The sequence below is a fragment of the Protopterus annectens genome, chromosome 1.part1, assembly GCF_019279795.1.
Source record: "Protopterus annectens isolate FY-2018-M chromosome 1.part1, PAN1.0, whole genome shotgun sequence".
In the NCBI taxonomy this organism is placed as follows: domain Eukaryota; kingdom Metazoa; phylum Chordata; order Ceratodontiformes; family Protopteridae; genus Protopterus; species Protopterus annectens.
In genome coordinates, this window is record NC_056726.1 from 578,794,189 (window position 1) to 578,820,630 (window position 26,442).

Consider the following 26,442-nt stretch of genomic DNA (forward strand, 5'->3'; position numbering starts at 1 on the left):
GATGTCTGTGCAGTGACAGAAACCTGGTTCAAAGCTCCTGAGAGCACCCCAGCACTATCAGGTTTTACCTCTTATCATGCGTTCCGGCCCCAAAATCCGGACAATACCAAGAAAGGAGGGGTATCCATATTCATCAAAGACACCCACACCTCAAGACTGGTGGCAACGCACGATGCATCGGAGACCATCCAGGTGCAATTAACCATAGGCAAGACTGCTCTGCAAATTGTAGCATGTTACAGGCCACCCTCACAAACTCAGGAACCTCACATGGCCTTCCTGAAAACACTAGAGGGGATAAATGTATCACCAAACACCATCATACTAGGTGACTTCAATTACCCTAATATAGACTGGGAACACTACTCAAGCCCAAACACCCTAGCCCAAAAGTTCCTGGAATTCATAAACTCAAATGCCATGGAACAACTAGTCACCATCCCACAAGAGGAGAAAACATACTTGATCTCATCATCACGAACATGGGAGCACAATGTTCAACACGGAAGTATACCCCTCACTGGTGAGATCAGATCACAAACTAATCTCGCTGGAGGTCCTCATCCCACCCCACCTGAAATAAAAAAGACCACAGTAAAGAACTTCTCGAAAGCCGACTTCACACTTCTAAAGACTAGTGTGGTCTCCTTTAAGGCCCCGAGCCGACGGAAAACAGTACTCAAGCCGCTGAATCACTTACAAATGCCTTCTACCAGCACCTGCAGGACTGCATGGATAAGGCAATCCCAAGCAAAACAAAGACTCTTTGTACCAAAGGCAAGCGTCCACTCTGGTGGACCCCAGCCATAAACAAACTCTACAACAAAAGGAGGAAGCTACTACAAGATAGAGCAAAATCCTTAAAAGGTAAGACACCCTTGATCACTATAAGTAAAAACTAAGAGCTCTCATAAAATCATCCAAAGCAAATTTTGAGAGAAAAATAGCTAAAGACTCAAAAGACAATCATAAGGCCTTCTTTAGCTATGTTAGAAACCTGGGAGGAAACTCCCAGATATGCTCAGAACTAGTTCAAAATGATGTGAAGATTACTGATCCTACAGACATTGCCAATATACTGGCTGACAGGTTCAGTGCAAACTTCTCCCCTCCCCAAAGGAGAGATATCTATACCAAGCGATTGCAGCCCCAAACATCTCCAATGCCCAAGTGAGAACTGCTCTCTCCAAAGCAAAAACACAGCATCCATGGGACCTGATGGTGTCCCCGGCTGTGTGCTCCACGAACTCAACGAGGAATTAAACCCACAGCTAGGACAGCTGTTTAATCATAGTCTTACCTCTGGATACGCACCCAGGAGTGGCGCACTGCAACTGTGGTCCCACTTCACAAAGGCGGTGCCTCCACCGACCCTGGAAATTACTGGCCCATTAGCTTGACAAGCCTTATCTGCAAAGCCATGGAGAGGATCATAATGGACCTCATAAATAAAGACATAGGGAATTTGCAGACTTTGGATCCATCCCAGTTTGGCTTTGTCAAAGGCAGATCATGCCTTCTAAACTTGGTTGACTTTTTGAAACAGTCACCAAAGCCATTGATGAGGAAAGGCAGTCCATACAGCCTACCTCGATCTGGCGAAGGCCTTTGATACAATACCCCACTCGGGTATCATTGAAAAACTCATCAGCTTAAATGTTAACCCATACATCACAAGATGGGTTGCAAACTGGCTGAGTGACAGAACCCACAGGGTCAGAGTTGCTGGCGCCATGTCAGACTCAAAGCCTGTCACAAGTGGTGTACCACAGGGCTCAGTCCTGGGCCCACTCTTGTTTGGCATCTACTTTTCCGGTACAAGCAAACACAGGAGGGTTATGGCTGACAAAGTTTGCAGATGACTGCAAACTGGGCCATAGTAGAAAACACATCTGACACAGATATCCTTCAGAAGGGTCTCACAGAAAGCGGATAACTGGTGCCAGAGCCATGGCCTAAAGTTAAATGCCAAAAATGCATAGTCATACCCTTCGGGAAAAACAAGGTTACCCCTAGCTACCAAATAGGTGGCAATCCACTGAGTACAGAAGAAGTTATCAGGGACCTGGGGACCCAGGTTGATAGTAGTCTGTCATTCGACACCCATGTAGCTAAAGTAGTTAGGAAGACCTTCTACATTGCCCACCTTATCATGAAGGGATTCTCATCTAGATCAAGGGAGGTCATAGTCTCCCTATACTCATCACTCATCAGACCAATGATTGAGTACAATGCCCCATTCGAATGTATCTGACCCGACACTTGCAGCAGCTGGAGAGGCCACAAAAGTTCCTCACCAAAAGGATAAAGGGTCTCAAACATCTGTCCTATGCTGCCCGACTGAAAGAACTCCAGCTCTATTCAGTCGCACCGCTTGCTCAGAGGTGACCTTTGCCTAACATACAAGGCCATGTCAAACCCAGATTTGATGAATATGCTTCACCTCAAAAATCTAGATCCGTCAGAGCCACAAGGCGGAGACTTAAACCTCGACACGGCTATTAATAGGCGTGCTGGAGGATAGATTCATCACCCAAAGACTCCCTATGCTGTGGAATAAAATCCCGGTATATGTGAGGCAGAGCACCTCGCTGGCCTTGTTCAAGAGAAATCTTGACCAATGGATGGGAGATCGCAGATATACCCCAGGGATTACCTCAGTGTCACTGCTCAACAGAGGCACAGCAAAATAATGGGTATAGTTCCCCATACTAAAGGGGTGGCGTAAGCCACAAAACTATGGGCTAGGCTTGTAAATGCCCTCGGGCAGATAGCCTAGTATGAACCTATGAACCTACAGCCCTTGCTAGCCAAGGACAAGTTTATGACAGCTCCTTATCAGAAGTGTGAGACCTGATCATGCAAGTCAAAAATACAAAACAGCAAATTACAAAGCTCACCGTTGGGGCAGTTTTAAAGATTTTTTTGTATGGGGCACTGCCAACCTACAGTCTTGACATGGGACAGGGGCACTGCTCCCATACCTCTGCTACTTACATATACTGACACTGTACCTGAAAACAAAAAGAACATTCCCAACTACTCCAGCCTTGGACTATCTCTTCACACTTGCACCTTCATTTTCACCATTCTGAATACTACAGTTACAAACATTCATTAAGCACCCATTTGTGAAACACAATTTCACCAGATAGCCATTTAAGAAACAGATTAACTCCAGGAGTGTTTGACCTTGACCTCTATTTCTCTGCCCTTATAATAGTGCCCCTGCAGAAATATAATGTTGCTCAATGAGAAAAGTGCCTCATTCCCAGTAGAGGAACTTTCAATTGCCCTCACCTCCAAGTAGCAAGGAATACAAGCAATTGCTGTCACTTTTATAAGTGCTTTACACTATGCTCCTCTCCAAGATAGCAAGATAATGTAGGAACATTGCAATTGAAGCGTTAAAGGGTGGCTACTCAAACAACTAGAAGGTTTTGCTATTTTAGGTATTGAACAAAATGAATTTATTCATGACTTTAGTCAAGACCTTGATTTAGACTGTACACGCAGAAAACTGGAGGACCCAGGGATAGGGGGGTACTCTTGTAGTGCATGCATGATATCATGAGATATGCCAGCACAGGCTACGTATGCATCTTGAGTGTGGAAGCTTCACTAAAAAAGGACAACTAGATTGGAAAAAGATGATAAATCTAGTTTTAGACCCCAACAATCAGGTTTCTCAATTTTAGATGTACAAATGCATATTTCTCCATCTTATATGGAACTCTCAACCCCAGCAGGTGGTTAGAAAAGCTGTCAGGACACAAGATGTGAAGGAAAATAACCAGAACACACCAAGGAGTGCCTTGGCAAAGAAAGGATACTGTATTTGCCATTCGTGATACTAAGGGCCCTAATTAGGGGGGGTCTAAAATTTGAAAGAATTCAAATCAACATAAAACTCTCAGGAGTCAGAAGCCAGAAGAGCAGTCAAAAGCTAAAGGCACTGAATACAATGTCCAGAAGTGTCAAGATACTAAAAGAAACCCCATATCCTGGAGTCACTGCCCATGCAACAGTGCGAGTGATGGAGGTATTTCTGAAGTACACGTGGAGGCATGCACAAATCTGGTACAATGGAACAACATTTTCCAATGAATAGTTTTCTTCTGAAGTCCTTCGGTCAGGAAAGAAAACAGAAGATGAATGTACTGGTATAAAAACAACTAACATCATTTCTGGGAGGTAAATAAGTCAGCATGCAAGGACATGCAACCCTTCTGAAAATCTAGACCTGGCTCCCTACAAATAAGGTCCCGAATAAAGAAATGATGGTTACCATAGGGACTGCTCTCCAAAGAGACAGTTCAAGCCTGCAGGTTCATCTGCTTTGTACAGCTGACTCAATGTATGACCACTGATATGCAAAAAGGTGACATAAGGGGCCTATGCTTAGGATTATGCTGACATTGAGTATATTCTGGTTAGTGAACTAGGGGAAGGATGGTTCTAACCCCCCCCCCCCCCAAAAAAAAAAAACACTCTTCCAAGGTACAAGCTGGAGTGCATCTCTTACAGATCTCTCATCAACTAGATATATCATGCATAAGCACAACCTACAGCCTTTGCTAGCCAAGTACAAGCTTATGACAGCTCCCTATCAGAAGTGTGAGACCTGATCATACAAGTCTTGACACACCAAAAAATGAACTTCAATTACAGAAAACAAAACCCAGCAAACTACAAAGCTTACTGTTACAATTTTAAAGATTTTTTTGTATAGGGCTATGCTATCCTATAGTCTAGACATGGGGCAGGGGCACTGCATGCAACATCTTCTCTACTTACATATACGAACACTGTACCTGAGAGCAAAAGGAACACTCTCCACTACTGCAGCTTTGTAGTATTTCGCCACACTTGCACCTTCATTCCCCCCTTATTCTAATAGATAAGTTAATGGTCTCCTAAGGTTGGGAATGTGAGTCCCATCTGGGGTGATATCTTTTCCCCATGTCCCTTATGAACAGAGGTCTTTCTACCAGACATACTCTGATAAAGTCCTATCTCTATACTCAGTCTTGTAAAGGTTCCTAAAGGGTAGCCTTCCAAGCAGCTTTGAATTCCTTCTCCTAAGTAGAGATGGTGATAAAGCAAACATCTGCTCTAGAGACCTAAACATATATGCCACATTAACAATACCACCTAATGCTACAGCTACTTAACCCAATGTCTCTCCCTTTTCAGGAATAAGCTCGCTTTAGATATCAAGCACAGTACTTCCCCGACAACCTTTAAAACTAGCTTGAATGACTGAATGAGTGATACCAACTTTTTCACTTGGGATATATAGGAATAATATGCTTAACAGGGGACCCTGTATTTCATACCAATACTGGATGATATGGCTGAATCTCTCAATGGCCTCCTTGGTCACAGGCTTATTAAGAACCTATGACCAATGTAGTTCCTTAACACATGAAAATACACCCTCCAGTAACTGCACTCGCCCTATGGGTACACAGCTGCATGTTTTTTATACTTCCATGAGCTTGGCTTTTTTTCACACTTATTCTTAAAGTAAAAACAGAACTCACGTTTTGTTTATTACATACAAGATTTGGCTAAGCTTTATAGTGGGTTGACAGGTGATTGGGATGATACTGCTAAGCTTAAGGCCTCCTTCCTTAGTGCTACAATAATCTTTTGCTACAAAATTAGATCTACCCACAATACATCCTGCTTTGACAAACAGGATGCAAAGCAAAATATCAACATATAAAAAGAAATGTACGCAAGATTCGTAAAGGAAGCAAAGCATACATACTTTCTTTAGTTATTGAATGACAATTATAGAAACTACAGTTTATTGGACAATCCATCATTTTCTTCTTTAATTGCAAATTATGCTATTCTCCAGAAAAGAAATATATTCACAACAAAACTAACCTGTTTTGCCTTCCAGACTTCCAGAACTGGCATGCCTGCAATAATGGAGTTTGGATCTTCTTGAGCTGCAGAGTTAACTGTGTCATTTGCACCAATTACCAGCACCAGGTCCATTTCTGCATGCAAGAGAAAAACAAATGAAGCAATTTTCACTAACCTCAGTTTACAAATTACCAAGACAATAAGTGACTCTCAATTTCATGAACCATTTTCACAAAGAAGCACCTTTTTAATACAGGAAGAGTCTGACTGGGCTGCAAATCATAACTTACTTACTTATGTGTTTGAGACATGGATGCCAAGAAATTCACCTTGTGAGTAAAACTTGAGAGGTGAATCTTGACATCCATGTCAAGAAAGTACAGTTGTGTACACTTAGCATAAATGTAGATGTTCGAGTGCATTCACTGTTGCAGTCACCCCTTTTGGGTTATCTGCTTGCAGTAGCTCTCAGTCGGCCTGATTAACAAAGTCTTGGGCCTTGCTTCGGTTGCTGTCCCGTCTTCCATGACATCAGGTTGTCAGGGGTACAAAACATGCAGCTGACATCATTACATCAGTTTTTCTTGCCCCAGATGTCAGGTGCCCCCAAAATGGGAAGCAGTTAAATCTAAAAATATATAAGATAATACCGCCAACAAAAAAGCAAATACACCCAAAAAGCTTTTGAAGATAGCTACGGAAAGTAGAGGTATATCCAAAATAAGAAGGGGGCTGGAGGGAGGGTAACCAGGACTGCAAGAGTGAATACACTCGAACATCTACATTTATGGTAAGTGTACACAACTGTACTATGTTCTTCGTGTTTCACTGTTGCAGTCATCACTTTTGGGTAGATTCCCAAAGCTAAGGATGGGAGGAGGAATTTAAATGGAATTAGGACCAGCTAAAAGGCCCTGCAAGACTTCAGTGGCAAAGCCAGCTCTGGATTTAGAGAAAATTGGCAGATGGTAATGCTTGGTGAAAGTATGTACAGAACTCCAGGTAGCAGCTTCTAGGATGTCCCTGGTAGGGACGCCTCCAAGAAAGGCTGTAGAGGTAGATGCAGCCCTGGTAGAGTGGGGTCTGATCCCCTGTGGGATAGGTTTTCCATGGTGTTTGTAGCAGAAATGAATGCAATGGCCTATCCATTTGGAAATGGTTTGCTTTGAAATAGCCTTCCCCTCTGCCCCTGCAGCAAATGCCACCAGCAGTTGATTAGATTTCCTTTGAGGTTTAGTTCTGTCCAAATAGAATCGAAGTTGTCTGTGCATGTCTAAAGAGTGCAGAATCTCGTCCCCTTTGTTCTGTGGATTAGGAAAGAAGGTTGGCAAATGTATGAACTGATTAAGGACCACACTGGATACCACCATGGGCATGAAGGAGGGATTGGTCCTGAGGGACACCCTGTCCACATGAAAGATGATGAAAACCTCCACTGCCATGAGGGCCTGTAATCCAGATACCCTTCTTGCTGAGGTGATTGCTAAAAGGAAAGCTGTTTTGCAAGAAAGGAATTTTAAGTCTGCAGTGGCAGTTGGCTCGAAAGGAGGAAGGGTAAGCTTTTCCAATACAAAGTTGAGGTCCCAGGCTGGAGTTGGAGCTCTCCTGGGTGGTCGTAGATTCTTGGCCCCTTTGAGGAACTGCTTAAGCAGTGGATGAGAGAATAGGGGTGGTTCTGTGTTATAATGAGCTGAGATGGCTGAGGCATGAATTTTGGAGGAGAAAGACAGGCCCTTATGATGCATCTCAGTTAAGTATTGTAAAATCTGAGGTAAATTGGGCACTGCTGAGCTCATCCCTTGAGATTGGTTCCAGGCACAGAATCTTTTCCATTTTTCAGCGTAAGACTTTCTAGTACTAGGCCTCCTTGCCTCTAAAATGATATCCATCACTGGTTTACTGAGGGATGGTAAAGGAGAAATTATGTAATTAGCCAGGCTGCTAGATTCAGTGTTTGAAGTTGAGGGTGCAGAATTTGGTTCTCCTGCTGAGACAATAGAGTAGGAGTCTTAGGCAGGTGTCATGGGGCCAACAGTGGCACACTGCGCAACAGGGGGTACTCAGTGTTGGCGTGGCCAGTCTGGTGCAATCAAAATTGTCCTAGTTTTGTCAATGGTGTTTGATCTTTAGTAGTACTTTGGAGAGCAAAGGCTGAGGGGGAAAGGCATAAACTGATAGTTTTTTCCAGCTGAAGGACAAAGCATCCACTTTCCAAGCTTGTTTGTGGGGAGTCCTTGTGCAAAATTTGTCCAACAGATAGTTTTTTTTTTTTTTGGGGGGGGGGGGGGAGTTAAACGGGTCTATATCTGGGCTCCCCCATTTGCTTGTCAACATGTTGAAAATCCTTGGTTCCAGTTTCCACTCGTGTGGGTCCATGAGGTTTCTGCTTAGTTCGTCTGCCAGTGTATTTAGTTTTCCTGGCAGGAATTGAGCTTGCAGATGGACTTGATAGCTCAGGGCTGTGTTCCACAATGCCATGGCTAGTCTGCAGAGGGGGTAAGAATGAGTACCCCCCTGCTTGTTTATGTACCACATAACAGTGGTGTTGTCTGTCTATCATTAATTGTACTGGAAGAATGTGGTCCTTGAATGCTGTCAGAGCATTCTGTACAGCTAACATTTCTTTTTGATTGATATGCAGGTGCATTTGACTTCGGCTCCATTTGCCCTGAATGCACTTTCCTGCCAGGTGGGCCCCCCTTGCATAGTCTGATGCGTCTGTTGTTAAGGTTTGGGCAGCAGGGGGGAGTGTGAATGGTAGTCCGCTGTTCTGGTGGCAGGCCTCTGCCCACCAAAGAAATTCTAGGCATAGGCAAGGTATGATGGGAATCATTGCTTCTAGATCCTGTGAATGTTGACACTATAGGCTTTTGAGATACCATTGCAGTTTTCTCATATGCAGCCTTGCATATGGAATTAGAAGAATGGAGGCGGCCATGAACCCCAAGGCTTGCAGAATTTGCCTTGCAGATCACTGGGTTTTTGTGGCCACTTGTTTGAAGTAGGTTGTCAAATGAATCCGTTTCGATGGCGTGAGGAAAGCCATATGGGAAGCTGTATTCAAGTTTGCTCCCAGGAATATAACTTGTTGACAGGGCACCAGGTATGATTTATTTTTGTTTATGGTGTAACCCAGACAAGTCAGTACCCTTTGAACAAATGCCAGATGTTTCAAAAGTATGTCCTGGCTTTCTGCCTGAATTAGACAATCGTCCAGATATGGGTATATTTGAATATTTCTTTGCCTGCAGAATGCAATGACTGGAGCTAGGCACTTTGTGAATACCCTGGGTGCAGTAGATAAGCCAAAGGGCAGTGCAGAGAACTGATGGTGCATGTAGCCTGCTTTGAAGTGCAGGTATCTTCTGCAAGACTCCCTGACAGGGATGTGCAGGTATGCTTCTTTTAAGTCTAGTGTAACCAGCCATGCATCTTTGCCTAGCATAGGAAGCAGCTGGTGAAGAGTCAGCATCTTGAATTTTGGAATCACCAGAAAGGTATTTACAGTAGAAAGGTCCAGGATAGGACGCCATGTATTTTCTTTTCTGGGTACCAAGAAAAGTCTTGAATAGAACCCTTGTTCCTTTTCCTCTTCTGGTACCAACTGAATAGCCCCCATACTTGAGAGAGAGAGAACTTGTTTTGGGGCCTCTGACCACTGACTTGGGCTTAGATCTGGGCAACCATTTGGTGTTGGTAAAGTGTGGAAGTGAAATCTGTATCCTTGAAACACTATTTAAAACCCATTTGTTCTGGGCAATTAGTTCCCAGTTTTTGGCCTGCGGATCAATCTTTCCGCCTAAAGGAGCATTCAGTTGGGAAGTGCTTAGAAGTTTTAGAAGTAAGTCATTGAGACTGTTTTCCATAGGGTGGCGTCTTACTACTCCCTGATTTGGGAGCGGAAACCCCCACTGCTTAGCCTTGTGTGTCCCTTGGGACTGAAACCTGGGGTTTCTGCTATGTCTGGGTTTGGCTTGAGAAGACCTGGAAGGGGCTGGAAAGGACCAATTCTTAGAGGGCCAGTGTCTACTAAATCTAGGAGACTGAACTTGTAAGGAATATACCAGTTTGCACAGATTTAGCTTTATCTTCCATCTTTTTAAGAACTTCCTCAGCCTTGTTGCCAAACAGGCGGTCCTGGTTTAAGGGAGCATCCAACAATTTAGCTTTAACATGATCAGGTAAAGATTGCTTCTTGAGCCAAGCATGCCTTCTGAGCACAGACCCAGTAACAGCAGCCCTGCAAGAGGCCTCTAAAAAATCAAATCCACACTGCAAAGTATGTTTTCCAACCTGTTCAGCAGAATGCATTAAATCCTGTAATTCTTTATTTTCCGCACAGTCAGGAATAAAAATCATTTTCTGTTTAAGCAATCCAATAACATGTTGTTGATACTTTAACATATGACACTGGCAGTTTAAAGCCCTACTGGCCAAGGTTGAAGAAGTGTAAACCTTCTTACCCCATCTATCCAGCGCCCTGGAGTCTCTATCAGAAGGGGTAGGATTTTTAGCAGTAGAAGCCTTAATGCCCTTGGGTCCCTGTGAAATAGTCTCTGGATCCGCAATAGGATTTTTAAAAAGGAACTTGTGAGAATCAGGAACCCTGTAATATCTGTTAGATTTTCGGGGAGCAGGCAGGAAAGAATCAGGGGCCAAACTAGATTCCGAGAAAGCATCATCAACAATGTCTAGTATAGGAGGAATGGCTAAAGGCCTATGCTGAGGCAGGAGTAAGAAATCCCTAAGCCTCTTTTTTGAATCAGAAAAATCCTGGCTTTCCCAGTGGAAATGCTCCCTTAGAATATGTAAGGTTTCACCAAAAGAAAAATCCTCTGGAGGGGAAGCAGAGGGAACAGAGTCTTCTGCATCAGAATCCTCATAAGTAGATAAGGACAAATCCAGATCATCAGAAGAATCAGAAAAATCAGAATCCTGGTGAGAGAAATCATAAACAACTTCAGTCCTAGGTCTCTTAGAAGGGGGAGGCTGGCTTCCCCTGATTAGAATTATAAGATCTTCAGCCATTCTTATCATTTGTTTTTTAGGCATAGAGGCCTGAGCATCTGGCCTGGGCGTCTGCTTTTTAGGCATGGTTCTAGATTTGGGCCTAAACGAAGGAGGAGGAATCGATTTAATATGCAAGTCCGTAGGCCTGAATACACCCTCAGAAGCCGGTGCCTGCACAGCGGCTCCGGACCCATCCAAGGTAGAGACATCTGCAGGTTCCATAGTTGAAGCATCTTGCGGCATACCGGACTGCGAATGGGTCTCAGTAGAGGCGTGCGAATCAGAAGTAGCGGGTATTAGGGGCTGCGAAAGCACCTCACTGAGTACCGGCGAACTGGCGACTGGCTTAGGAGAAGCGTTGTCGGCAGTTTTGGACCTCGGCGGCCTGTCTCTGTCTTTATCCTTGCATTTTTTTAGAATCCCGGTAGTTGGATGGTTAACCAACGACATTTCTGGATAAGTAAACCGAGAACCAAAATATTTAGAGGCGAAAATATACCGACGGATAGTGCGTTGACTAAATAAAGCACAAAACCGACAGCAAGGTACGTCGTGGTCAGGGCCTAAGGCAAGGAATGCAATACGAATGAAAATCTTTATGAGGTATTTGATTTCCACAAGTAATGCAATTAGACATCGGTAAGGACTGCGGTGGTGGTGTTGTGGTAGCATTGTCACCTCACAGTTAGACGTTGCCCGTTCGATTCTCAGTTAGAGCGTCTTCTGTGTAGCGACATGTGTGAATGGGCGTTCCTTCGTTGAAGGTTGTGTGTTAGGCCCGGCAAGCCAGTACGTAAAAATCTACTGCCAATCATTAGCGGACCGGAGTTCCGCTGTGACGACCCCTAACCAGGAAAAGCCGAAAGACACTGACATCGATAAGGAGCAAGAAAAGGTTTCCCCAATGGGGTACTTCGCTTTAGTTGAAGACTTCGGTTCTGAAACTTGAAAACGAAAATTTCAGGAGTCTGTCGACTGGCACTTGTGAACTGCTTCTGCTTTGGGCACCGCATAGCAAGAAAGACTGCTGTAATGGCATCAGCTGCATGTTTTATACCCCTGACATCATGGAAAAAGGGACAGCAACTGACGCAGGACCCAAGACTTTGTTAATCAGGCCGACTGAGGGCTACTGCAAGCAGATAACCCAAAAGTGACGACTGCAACAGTGAAACACGAAGAACATCACAGTTTCAAGTTATCACTGGCGACCAGATCATAATTCATTCTAGTGCATGGATATTTGTCTTCTCCATGTACTAGTAACTACCGAAAAAATAAATTAAATAGGAAGTGTTGTGTCGTCAGGAAAATAGTTGGAGCTATATTATGTCTTTACTTATTCCTGGTGTAAGGGAAGCAGCTGGTTCCCAAATACATTTTACTGAGTGTTATGCAGATGGCAGACAGAAACAGGGTTGAAATGAACCTTTTTCTTGTGCTAGTGTTATTTGCACTTAAATAAGAGTTAACCACCACCCTGATTCAGCATTACATATAGCGCCAGATAAGGTGTTGAGAGAGTCAAGGTACTAATTGTTAAGCACCCTTCTATGCCTTGCTAAGGGGTCAGGCCTAGAGCCATAGTAGCATTGAACCAGGATGCCATTTAACAGATATTTGAGCTCCATGCACTACATTATATGTAAAGACTAGCAATAATTTAGAAGTACATTATAAAGACGCTGTGCAGGCTAGCTACCAGGAAGAACAGTTGTATGACTACCCCTAGAGTACAAAAAATACATCCTTATTTACCAACTTTTCTGACAGGGGACTGTCCTTTCATAAGTCTATGATACCATACCTCCATCTACCTCTTTGGCTATTTTTCTCAGAAGCTCTGAAGATGTCCTCTTCAATGATTAGGGACAAAAGCACTTAGTATTGTACTGCTGTTTCACTTTATAGTTATTAAAACTATTTCAATTTATGACAGCATTTTCATTTTTATAGTGGTTTTGAGTTATAAAATGGCCTAAAGGTGGACTGTAAGAAAGTTCTGACAAAATTAGGCCCACACCCTGGTGTTACTGTCTAAGCAACAGTACTTGGTAAGTGTAAACCAATAACAAAGTGACCATAACATAAATGTCCAAAATGATATTCTTGAAGGAAGCAATGGAAGTAGCCATAGCTCTGGAGAGAGCAATGTTTAACTTCAGGACTTTAAATCAGTAGTTTGCTGCCTAATGGCAAAAGTTAAAGCAGCTGTCAATCTATTTTAGAGGGTTTCCTTAGCAACTATCAATCCCTCCTCTCCTCAGAAGTCAGAATAGCAGCTTTTCTTCTTTGTGGAACTCTAGTTGTAACTTCAACTGACAGTGCATATCCAAGGTGCCAAGAGATTTTCTCTTAATTTTTAGCCCAGAAAACACATAGAAGATTTGAGTGGTTTAAGGACAAATGACACCTCAATCCTTAGGAAAGATCAAATAAGGTTCTTTACAAAGATGGCAACTTGAAACTGAGATCCTGGGGTCCGAGGTGGTAGTTATCAGGAAATAAATGTTCCACAATTTAAATGTTAAAGCTGTTGAACCCACAGGCTCACACCAGTCAACCATGAAAATGAAGTCCCAAATAGACACAGGATTCCTCAAAGGAAGATGAAGATGATGAATATCTTTTAGGAACTAATCAAGTGGCCTAAGTCCTATCCTTCCATGAGATTGTGACAAGTGGAAATAACTTTCAGGTGCATCTTTACCAAGGAATAATTCAGGTCAAAACAAAATGGTGTACCTGAAGTTTATCAGAGGCAAATACATGACAACAAACCAGGTAGCATGAGATGCACTCAAATGCAGAACTTCTTCCCCTGGTAGATGTTTGCCAGATGCAAGGATCCCCAGTGGCTTTTATCACTTCTAGCATCCTTATTCAGAATCCCAGAAGGATCAAGAGTTCTAAAGAAGCTACATCCTGACTTGTAGCCTGCTATCATCTCAACCAGGGGAAAATTATTGGGTTACACTTGGAATGGGAATGTTTTTTATATGGTCAGATGCTTTACAGACAGACATCAAATACTTATTGGCCAAAACTATTGATTTTTATCCTCAAAATTTTGTTATGCAATGTGGAATTAGAGTACGGAGAAAGGGACTCTGCAATCTACCTTGCCAAAACATGAGCAAAGAAGGTGGGGGGACTGCATTCCCCACACATGACAAGGAGGTCAGCCCCTGGGATATCCCACTCCCAGAAAACAAACAAGACTAAAGAACTGCCAGCCCTAGCAGAGAAGTATTTCAGGAGTCCACCAGCAAGCTTTAAATCTCACAGGACATGAAAAACTCTATGTGCGAATGAACCTTTCCCTATGGTCCTTTACCAAACATACACTACTTTTCTATAACTAGGGGTTTGTTCAGGCACCACACAAATGATCTGCAAGATTAGATTTCACTTAAATGTAGTTTGCTAGACATAAATACAGCATTTCCTTTGTGCAGGCCTAGAAATGCAGCCATGTGAAAAGCAGGCTTATATTTTCATTTTATATTGCATGCAATTTCAATGGAAAAGAATGTCTTAGTAAAGGACACAGATGAGCTCAGAGAAATAACCTTCAGTCTACAATACTGATAAAGAGCGTTTATATCACATTATTGAAAGATGAAAATAGCAAACGCTATTTCATCTAACCTAAAATATCTATACCACATAATATTGAACATTCAGAACAGCAAATTTTTTCCTTGGGGAAAAAAGTCGCTATTCCGAAACACATACACACAACACAAGGCCACCTAAAAAACCTCAATACACACACACATACACTTATAATCCTACAACTAACCCTACACTAAACTATACATACACTACTATCTATCCACTTACCTTAACCCAAACTCTAACCCCTAAGGTCCGTCAGTATTGCACACTCACCTAACCCGCGCCCTAACCCTAATTCACCTAACCCTCACCCTAACCCTAACTCATCTAACCCGCACCCTAACCCTAACTCATCTAACCCGCGCACTAATCCTAACAACCACACAATCGCACATTACTTGAACCCGGCCAGTAAATTTCCACCACAGCGCTGAAAACAGCGAAGCCACAGAACCGGCCAACCAAATTCTTTCCCTAGGAAAGAATTCGATGTTCTGCAGCTTCACTGTTTTCAGGGTTCGCTCAAAACAGGTCGATATTAGAACATTTGAAGTTTTAAAACTTCGATGTTCTGATATAGACCTGATAAAGATATAATGTGCTAACACAATCTGCAGTAACGGAGTACAAACAAACCTTGTTTAGATGCTATGGGGCTTGGCAACCAAAGTTAATGAGGCATGTAGCACTTGTAGGAAATTGACAGGGTTTAGCATTATTAAGAGAGAGTTCAGTTTGTAGAAGTCAATTAGTTCAAACCGATACGCAGAAAGTCAATGAAGTGCACTACAGAGATGTTTGGTACAGACACTTGAAACTAAGTGAAGAAGTCATGTCGAATATCCAGCATTCAAAGAATTACAGAAAGCAGGGCAGTTAGTAATTCTGTCATTCAGGAGGAAACAATTCAAAGTACAGAAGCTAAGTATGATATAATGAGTGCAGAAGCTGCAAACATTATAATTCGGTTTATTTCAGTTCATCAGCAGTGTTATTTGAGATAGTAAGATTTGATCTGGATATTGTTGACATCTCTACCTCCACTGTATGCTTCTACTACATAATAAACCACCCTCATAAGATCTTGTGTGTAGACTTTTATTCAAAAAGGTACACGAAGATGTGGCACATAAAGGAGAGACTGGCACTTGGTCAGTACAGTTTTGGGTAGATAAAGCAAAGACATTTATTCCAGTTCCTTCCAGTTATTCCAGTGTCGCAGAGTTCATAAAATTCTAATAGATCCATTTATCAATCAGGAGAGGCTCATCAATCAGCTCCTTTTCCAGGACCTATAAGGGAAGAAAAATTGTCTACAATTCTGAGTAGTTTACATGCAGCTCCTTTTTTTTTTTTTGAGGGGGGGGGGGGCTGTAGCAGACTTCCAGTACCTTGCAGCAGGCTGTGTGTGTGGAGTGTATACGGATGAATTTAATAAGAGGGATTAGGTGGGGTGGAGGACTCATCTATAGAGAGTGTATGTGTGAGTAGGAGTGTCTTTCTATTTTACTCTATACATACATATGCATGCATGTGTGTATGAGTGGATTGGGTGGCTACCATCCATCTAAACTCCCCTAGACAAACAAGCAAAGCCTGCAACAATGGGGAGGGGTAACACTAGACACTGGATTGTTAATATTACTCTAAGTAAAAAGTTAATAGAACAATAGGTGTTGCATCATGAAGCCAATTCTTAACAATAAGTATGAATCTCTAACAGTTGGCACTATTTACCAACTGCAAGTGTCTGTCAGATATGAGGGACAGGGCAGTTTTAAGAGGCAAAATCAAGAAAGTTCTGTAAAATAAGGGAACACTGATACATAAGGAGCGGTTGTTAATGTGTGTGTGTGTGTGTGTGTGTGTGTGTGTGTGTGTGTGTGTGTGTGTGTGGTGGGGGGGGGCTTCCACACTTCTCAATGGCTGTGCTCAAGACTTCCTGACAAAGCTGGGGGGTGGGGGTGGGGTTAAGTTACGTAAAATGTTAATAGAACAGCATTTTATGAGCAAGAAGTAGAATGAAATTCTAATGGCTGGCATTAATGACCGACTGCAATCATTGTGATTTACAAGGACAATAAAAAATAAGAGTCAACAACAGGGGTATTTTGTAAACTCAGGGACAGTTGAGAGGGGTAAGTGTCGAGTGGGACAGTGAATGACGGTGATACCTGTGCCAATGTTATGCAAGGGCCACCAGTGGTGATTAACATGGGTTGGGTTGGGAGGGTGGCCTAATGGTTAAGGTGTTTGCCATACAAACACATGGTGCAGGGTTTGAGTCTCACAAGGGATAATTGGCTAGGCTTAAAATGGCTCGCAAGGGCAGTTAGCTTAGTACTAATCTATGAACCTATGAAGGTACTGATTGGCATGCAATTCAGAGATATGCAAATTAACCAATAATGAAGTCTTTCCTCATTCTGGCTAATAACGACAATGAACTGTACTTTTCATGTTTGCAGACAATGCCCCTTTTGGCCTCAGCAGTTTGCACTTGCAGTGCTCTATGTCATTCTAGGAAGCTTAATAAATAGCATACTGGATATCATCTAGATTCACTAAGGTCTACACTATAACTGAATTCTCTACACTTCTATGTAACACAAAATATTAAAATCATGCTAGCAAACCCATACTATTGAAAGGTGCATATCTGTACACTTTACAACCTTAAATGTATTCTTAAAACATAGACTAGAATGTAGCCCCACTCACCTATACTGCTTCCAACACAATGATTAACTGCATAACTAGCTGAAGACATTACAGTTCGAAATTCATCCTGGTACAGTTATATGGTAACTGTACTGGGATCCAGGGCACTCAAAACCACTTAATCAAAATGTGAAATAAGTATAATCAAACTGACTGCCTTTTCAAACTGGCATGTTTTGAGGAGAGAAAGCCACTCCACAGTCTCCATGCAGGAAATTCTGCCCCTTTCACCCCCTAACCTGAAGGCTGTTGCACTTTGAAATGAAGAAAAACCCTGAAGGCAGTGATTTCCTTTGAAGAATGTGTTTTGCGGCAAAGTGTTACTCAAGTATTTGTCAATCTTACGCTTGGTACCACTGTAAAGCTCATTTACCAGGAGTTAGAGACACAAATAGGCAATTTGTCTACTATCAGGTATCTGTGAATGGCGGTGTCAGGGTATGGAGGTTAACCTTCCAGCAATTTTTCAGCACCTGGAAAAATCCTTTGAGATAAACAGACTGGCTGAGTACAGCTAGGAAATCACTTTCAGGACGAAAACAAATCCATGTCATTATGAAGATAAGATAAAGTTCCTTACACCTAAGATGGCAACTTGGAAAACCAATTTCTAAGTTTCAGATCTCACCCCACTGAATCACCAAGTTTAAAAAGCAGATGTTGCTATAAATGGTGTTCAGTTCCCAAAATATGGAAATATTCTTCACAAGGAAAAAAGAAATAAAAGTCTACTTCAGTAATCATTTTATCAGTCTACAATGGGCCAAACTCCTGCTCTTCAACAGATAATTACACTTAGATCACCCCCTACACAAAATGCTTGAGATAGGCTTGGCAAACAGGCAAACCTAAAGAACTGCAGATTGAGGAGAATAAAAAAAAAAATTAAACCAAGCCAGAGAACTTTTAGAACCTGGTCTTGTATCTGACCTGACAAAAACACTTCCAAGCACCTTACCAAATCTCCAATAAAAGTCAGAAGAAATACAGTAGTTGGGCAAGAATTACAGAGCTAACTACACAATGAAGTACTGGCAGATGGTCTACCAGAGTTAAGATTCACACTATTTGGATAATAACACAGGTCCCTTAACAGGCCAAAGTCTGAAGTTTCTGGAACTAGACTGTTAATTAGGAAGTTCAAGTACTACAGAGGACAAGACATTTTCTAAGACGGCAGAAATGCAGAGCTCATTAAAAACTGATTGACCAGCCAATGTTGGCCATAAACATGCCTTCTACAAGATCATGGAATAACTAACACCCAGATCATGTACTATACATGTGCATGGTATAAATCAGACTAATCTGCAAAATGAGGTAATATCCAGTACTACTGTGCCCAAACAGAGAACTTTTTCACCTTAGCAGGCTTCACTTCCAGGTACGCTTTCAAATAATCTCAACCACTTATGACACCCCAGCAGCAAAGTCTACTGAGATAACAGTGTGTGCAGCACAAGAAAATGCCTGATGTGAAGTCAGATATCACCCTTAACCACTGCGCTCTTGACTTGTTTATCTAGGGACCTGAGATTATAAAAAACATGAAACTGTACCCTTTCATACAAACAGCTACAGCAGAGCTTTATGGCTGCCAAGGGGTGGGGAGAGGACAGTCTTCAGATCTGCAGATTTGCTCTAACACCTGACTCTCACCTCCACCAGGGAACAAATGGGCTGTAGGGCTCTTGCCCCAATGGAAGAATGGATGAGTCAAGTGGGTGCAGGAGACAGAGCCTCTGGGCTAATCCTGATGACAAAGCAAAAAGAAAAAATAAAATACAGCTGTATAACTCACCATAACAATGTGTTACAGTATGAAGCACATTTCCTATAACAACCATTAATGCAGCCATGCATATACTTAGGTAAAAGACAAAATGCAGAGCACAAAGAGACAGGAGGTGTAAGGGAGCCTATACTGCAGGAGTAATTGCCATAAAACAACATTTACTATAATGGTGAGTTACTCACAATTGCGCTATACTCACTGGAAGGAACACTGTTGCTGTATGAATTCTTATCCATGGGAACACTATTACAGTAGCCTGAAGGCTTCCATGGAGAAGAAGCTGTTACAACATGTCATCCAGCACTGCATTAGCAAAACCTGTCCTCCCCAAGACTGTATAACTATCTCATGGTTCCTGTAAAAGGTGTGGAAAGACAAAAGTACAAATGGTGTTGTTACAAATATCCTGGCCTGATGCATTTTTGAAAAAGTCTACTTCTGTCACTACTGTCCACCAAGAATTTTCCTTTATTACTATTACAAAAATCATAATACAACCAGACAGCCATTTTGACATGGTTTGCTTGGAATGTGTTCTACCATCCTTTCAAAGAAAGAATACAAAATACTTTGTGGTCTGTCCAACTTGTTGAATTCATGCAACACAGTACTTGAGCTTGCTGTGAACATCCCTTTTGTTCCCTGGGCTAGAGAAGAAGAAACAAAGCTGGAAAGGTCTGGCTCTAATAATAATGGGGACCACCACCCAATTCATGTGGAGGTCATAGGCAACTCCACTGTGAGGCGGACTTATGTCCTACAAACCAGCCTGAGCAATGAGAAGGTTACTTATCAGTTGCCTCTCACAGGCATGAATCTGTCAGATCACACATGCACTCAGGTCACTGATACTCAAGTACCATTACGACTTAGTAATAGTCCATGTGGGAGTAAACTATCTGAGACGTACCGCCCTGAACTATATGATGAGAGATGCGATGGATCTCTCCAACTGTGTTCCAGGCTGGTGTAAGCATAACACTGAACAGTATTCTATCTTCTCCAAGGATGATGCCATAATATGAACAGAAGACAACTGACTAACAATTGGCTTGTTTTTTAGTGTCATTTGAAGGGGGTGCAATATTTTTCAGCTTGGAAGGATACGGCTGACAGAGCATATTGCTTTGCCAGGGATGGTCTGCACCTGTCCCTTCTAGGCTTTTGAATACTGGCGAAAACCTTATCCACCCCAAAGTGCCTTTTTTAGACATTACCAATCTGATAAACCATCTGAAACAACAAAATCAACCCAAGAAAATCTAAAGGTGTTACTGCTCAATGCCCAGAGTCTAAGCAAGAAACTCTACTCCCTTCAAGCTTTCCTCACCCTTGAGAATTTAGATGTCTGTGCAGTCACTGATTCACAGTTTAAAGTTGCAGACAGCACTCCCACACATGCCTTCCATACATTTAGAACGATTGCTGCACAGGAAGGGAAAAAAGGTAAAGATGTCTTGATTTATATGAAAAACAAACACGCCTTGTGGCTGGTCAAACAGTATGATGTACTTTAGCTTCTCCACACCCAAACTGCTACAAGCAAAGTCCCATATCATATTTTTGCAAGCTACAGGCCCTCCTCCAACAGCAAGAAAGCCCATACCACATACCTGAAAGTACTAGACACTCTTCATTAATCTCAACTCAATATTCCTGGGTGATTTTAACTACACCAAGCTTAACTGGGAATCAAACATGACTTCAGACATGCAAGTCCAGCAATTCCTGGACTTTAACACAAACACCCTTGCACAGCTAGTCTGCATGCCCACAAGGAGCTCAAATATCCTTGACCTGCTCCTCACAAACATGGAGAAAACAAGCACAACCCAGTGTAAAGTTCTCATTGGTCAGGTCATACCACAAAGCTGTCGCCTTTTAAATAAACATTAAGCCCAGGATCCCAGCTAACCTTGGAACAGACGAAAACTATACCAAGGCTAACTAACCCCTATTAAATGACAAGTACCTTAAAATTCCACCCTTGACCACAAATCCTGCCTAGATGGAATTGTTCACAGAAAAGTACCGTTTTGTACCTACCATAAATGTAGATGTTCGAGTGTTCACACTGCTGCAGTCATTACACTTGGGTTATCCTCCCGTCAGGCGGTCCCGCAGTCATCCCGAGTTCCAAAGTCTTGGTCCGGCGTCAGTTGCTGTCGCTTCTTCCCTGACGTCAGTGTGCCAGGGGTATATAAGATGCATCCAACACCATTGTCTTCAGTTTTTCTTGCCCCAGATGTCAGGTGCCCCCAAGTAGGTAGGCAATACATATTGCTAATCAAAAATATACAATAAAAACAATACCTTCAGTTACCAGCAAATACACCCCAAAGGTTGTATAGGATAGAAAGGTATAGATAAGTCCAGCTAGTTCAGAGGGGATGGAGGGAGGGTAACCTGGACTGCAGCAGTGTGAACACTCGAACATCTTAATTTATGGTAGGTACAAATCTATACTATGTTCATTGTGTTACACTGCTGCAGTCATTACACTTGGGTAAAATCCCAAAGCTGAGGTTGGGTGGCTGGTCTATAAAGAGTTAGGATTGGCTATGAGGCCCTGTAGAACTGCATTGGCGAATCCTGCTCTGGATTTAGAGTAAAGAGGCAGATGGTAATGCTTGGTAAAGGTGTGCACTGAACTCCAAGTTGCAGCCTCCAAAATTTCCTTGGTAGGTACTCCTCTGAGAAAGGCTGTTGAAGTGGCTGTTGTCCTGGTGGAATGTGGCCTAATGTTATTTGGGACTGATTTTCCATGCTGTGTGTAGCAGTACCGAATACAGTGTCCTATCCATTTGGATATAGTCTGCTTTGAGATAGCCTTGCCCTGTGATCCTGCCGCATATGCTACAAACAGTTGCTCAGTTTTCCTGAAAGACTTTGTTTTGTCCAAGTAGAAGCGTAGCTGCCTGTGCATGTCCAAAGAATGCAGAAGTTTCTCCCCTTTATTCTGGGGGTTTGGATAAAAAGTTGGCAAATGGATGGTTTGGTTAAGAGCCACACTAGATACCACCTTTGGCATAAAGGTAGGGTTTGTCCTTAAAGATACCCTGTCCTGATGAAAAATTATAAAAGGTTTCACTGCCATTAATGCCTGTAGCTCTGACACTCTTCGTGCTGAAGTTACTGCCAGGAGCACAGCTGTTTTCCATGATAACAATTTTAGATTGGCTGTATTGGCTGGCTCATAAGGTGGTAGGGTCAGTTTTTCCAAAATGAAATTGAGGTCTCAAGTTGGTGTTGGTGCTCTCCGGGGCGGTCTTATGTTTTTAGTCCCTCTGAGGTACTGCTTTAGCAAGGGATGAGAGAATAAAGGAGGATCCGTGTTGTAATGTGCTGAAATGGCAGAGGCATGGATCTTAATTGATGAGAAGGATAGGCCTATGTCCAGCATCTCAGTTAAGTATTGTAAAATCTGAGGAATGTTTGGAACAAGAGGGTCAAGTCTTTGAGCCTAGTTCCAGGCGCAGAATCTCTTCCATTTTTCTGAGTAAGCTTTCCTGGTGCTACACCTCCTGGCCTCCGAAATTACATCCATAACAGCTTTAGAGAGAGGTCTTGCCTGTTTGACTAATGTATCTGCCATGCAGCCAGGTTTAGGGTTTTGAGCTGACCATGCAGGATCTGATTGTTTTGTTGAGTCAGAAGGTGTGGAATTTGAGGCAAAATCCATGGTGGGCCTTGAGCCAAGTTCCTTAAAATAGGGTACCAGTGCTGGCGTGGCCAGTCTGGAGCAATCAGGATCATCTGTGGTTTTTCTTGTCTGGCTTTTACGAGTACCTTTGAAAGGAGAGGCAGTGGCGGGAAGGCATAAACTTTTAGGTTTTTCCAGCTGAACAGGAGAGCATCCACTTTCCATGCTTGTTTGTGATAAGTCCTTGTGCAGAATATTTGTAGTTGGCAATTCAGTGGGGAGGCAAAAAGATCTACGTCTGGGCATCCCCACTTTTGCATTACCATGCTGAAGATTTGTGGATTCAATTTCCATTCATGAGGGTCCATGATATTTCTGCTTAGATCGTCTGCCAGATTATTTTTCTTTCCTGGCAGGAATTGTGCTTGCAGGTGGACTTGATACGCTAGAGCTGTGTTCCACAAGGTCATGGCTTGCCTGCATAGGGGATAAGAATGAATGCCCCCTTGCTTGTTTATGTACCACATTACTGGGGTGTTGTCTGTCTTTAGTAGTAATTGTCCTGGATGTAGAAGGTCCTTGAAAGCTGTTAGGGTATTTTGAACAGCCAACATCTCTTTTTGATTGATGTGAAGATGCATCTGGTCTGTGGTCCACTTGTCCTGAATGCATTTTCCTGCCATGGGTGCTCCCCAGGCGTAATCCGAAGCATCTGTTGTTAGAGTTTGCCTGGCTGTGGGTTGGGTAAAAGGCTGACCCTTGTTTAGGTGAAATGCCTGTGCCCACCATTGAAACTCCTGTTGTAGGCAGGGAATCATTGGTATTGCTGCTTCTAAACTGTGAGAGTGTTGAGTCCAAACACTTTTCAGGCACCATTGTAATTTCCTCATATGCAGTCTGGCATATGGTATTAGTAGTATGCAGGATGCCATGAATCCCAGGGCCTGCAGAATTTTTCTTGCAGGGAGATGGGACTTTCTTGCCAGCAATTGAAAATATTGAGTTAGTTGAACTTGTTTGTCTGGCGTGAGGTAAGCCATCTGGGCCGTTGTACTTAAGCTGGCACCCAGGAATATAATCTGTTGCGAGGGCACTAGTTTTGACTTCTTTTCGTTTACTGTGTACCCTAGAGAAATTAGCAACCTTACTGAAAAAGTTTTTTTTTTTTTTTTTTTTACTCAAATAGTTTTTATTTTCAAATAATATTATATCATTTCCATAGTATTTTATATATGACATTTTGAATAACTATATACAATATTTACCATCAGACTGACATCAATAGTAGCATTCAATGTAAACAATTAGTGTATAGATGTAACAATCTAGTTATTAGAGTATATCTGTTCATTGTTGCAGAGTGTTTATCAATGATAAAACTTTTTTCCATGGATTGTTAACCAATGGCCGAGGATAAAGCCTTAGTTCTTTGATTTCTATCAATGCTGAACTCCTCAGTAGAGTGTAGATGTCTTCCAAAGTTGGTGATGTGTTTAAGTTCCATCTTCTAGTTGTACATTTCCTTGAAATTGCAAGTATTGTCCATAATAAACACATGTTTGTTTTATTCAAATGAGGACCTTCGTTCACATTCAAAAGAATCAGACCTTTAGATAAGATAAAAGATTCATTGAATAAAGTTTGTAAAAAGTTATTAATTCCATTCCAATATGACTTAATTTTAATACAGTCATAGAAAATATGATTCCAGTCTGCTCTATATACTTGCTCACATCTGCAACATATTCCATTTGTGGAAGAACTGATTTAGTAATTTTATCTGGGGTTAAAAATGCTATTACTGGTGCCAGGCACTTTGTGAAGACCCTGGGCGCAGTAGATAAGCCAAAGGGCAGTGCAGAGAAATGGTAGTGCATTGTACCAGCTTTGAATCTGAGGTATCTTCTGCAATTTTGTATGATGGGGACATGCAGGTATGCCTCTTTGAGGCCCAGAGTAACAAGCCAAGCCTTCCTGCCCAGCATGGGTAGAAGCTGCTGTAATGTCAACATTTTGAATTTCGGAATATCCAGGTAAGTATTCAGAATTGAAAGGTCTAGTATGGGCCTCCAGGCCTTGTCCTTTCTGGGGACCAGGAAGAGTCTTGAGTAAAATCCTTGTCCTTGTTCCTGTTGTGGTACTTTTTGTATAGCTCTCATGTCCATGAGGACTGAAATTTGTTTTTGTGCCTCTGCCCATTGATTTTCTGGCAGGTCTGGCACTCCTTTTAATCTTGGTAAAGTATGAAAGTGGAATCTGTAACCTTGAAGCACAATATTCAGGAACCATTTGTCCTGGGTGATTGTTTGCCAGTTTTGAGAAAAAAGTGCTAGTTTCCCCCCTAAGGGGGCTTCCAAAAGGGACGTGCTTGGCGTACAAAGGGGAAAGTCATTGTGAGTGTTTCCTGTAAGGCTGAGACTTGTCCTCACCACCTTTTGGGGTTGAGGTGCCCCACTGTCGTTGTCTGTTTAAGCCTTGGGATTGAGATCTGCCTCTTGGGCGTCTGTATCTGCCTCTCTGTGGCCTGTCTGTCACTGGAAAGGACCAATTCTCTGTTGGCCAATTTCTGTTAAACCGAGGTAACTGTGCCTGTAAGAAATCCTTGACTGCTTGTATAGATTTAGCTTTATCCTCCATTTTCTTTAACACCTCTTCTGCCTTAACACCAAACAAAGTATCATGCTGTAAAGGAGCATCCAATAATTTTGCCTTAACATGATCAGGTAAACTTTGTTCTTTTAACCAAGCATCGTCTTCGAATCACAGAACCTGTAACAGCGGCTGTACAAGAGGCCTCTAAAGAATCAAAACCACATTGCAGAGTATGTTTTCCCACCTGTTCAACTGCATGCAATAAATTCTGCATTTCTTTAGAATCAGGAGCTTCTGAGCTTGCAAGCATTTTCTGTTTTAACTCAGCCATTAAATATTGTTAGTACTTAAGCATGTGAAACTGGCAATTTAAAGCTCTTACTGCTAAAGTTGCAGAAGTGTATACTTTCTTCCCCCATCTATCCAAAGCTCTGGAATCTCTGCCCGAGGGTACTGGATTTTTTGCAATGGAAGCCTTAACCCCTTTTGGGCCCTGGGAAATAGTTTGTGGATCAGCAGAAGGGTTTTTGTAAAGAAACTTGTGAGAGTCAGGGACTCTATAATACCTATCTGGCTTGGCTGGAGCAGGGGGCAAAGAGTCAGGAGATAAACTGGATTCAGGGAACACATCATCCACAATATCTAGCACTGGCAGAATAGCCAGGGGCCTGTGTTGAGGCAATAAGAGGAAATCGCTGAGCCTTTTCTTGGATTCTGAGTAATCCTGGCTTTCCCAATGGAAATGCTCCCTCATGGTATGTAAAGTTTCCCCAAAAGAACAATCCTCAGGAGGAGAGGCTGAAAGGATAGATTCTTCAGCATCAGAGTCCTCATAGGGGGGTAGAGAGTATCCCTGGTCTGAAAAGGAATCAGAGGAAATGGAAACCTGATCAGAGGAGTCATAGTCTCTATCCTGCCTAGGCCTTTTCTCAGGAGGGGGATGGGAACCCCTGATTAGAGTAATGAGGTCTTTGGCCATTTTAAGCATCTGTTTCTTAGACATGGAGGACTGTCCAGGAGAATGCTGTACTTGTTTCTTTGTCCTTAATGATATCTTTGTCTTGGCTGTTGTTTTAATGGTAAGTTGTGAAGGTCTGAAAACACCCTCAGAAGCCGATGACTGCCCAGCGGCTCCAGACCCATCTAAGGGATTAGTTTCCGTAGGCCCAATACCTTGAGT

At 42.5% G+C, this 26,442-nt stretch overlaps 1 protein-coding gene across 2 annotated transcripts in view; it reads right to left on the reverse strand.

Moving 5' to 3' along the window:
* The window catches only part of NNT (nicotinamide nucleotide transhydrogenase), a 1,308,245-nt gene that overhangs the window by 28,975 nt on the left and 1,252,828 nt on the right, over positions 1-26,442 (reverse strand). For both annotated transcript variants that reach the window (XM_044076912.1, XM_044076918.1), the window contains exon 21: positions 5,899-6,014. In XM_044076912.1, coding sequence (XP_043932847.1) covers positions 5,899-6,014 — 116 coding nt within the window. The remainder of the gene's footprint in view (positions 1-5,898; positions 6,015-26,442) is intronic.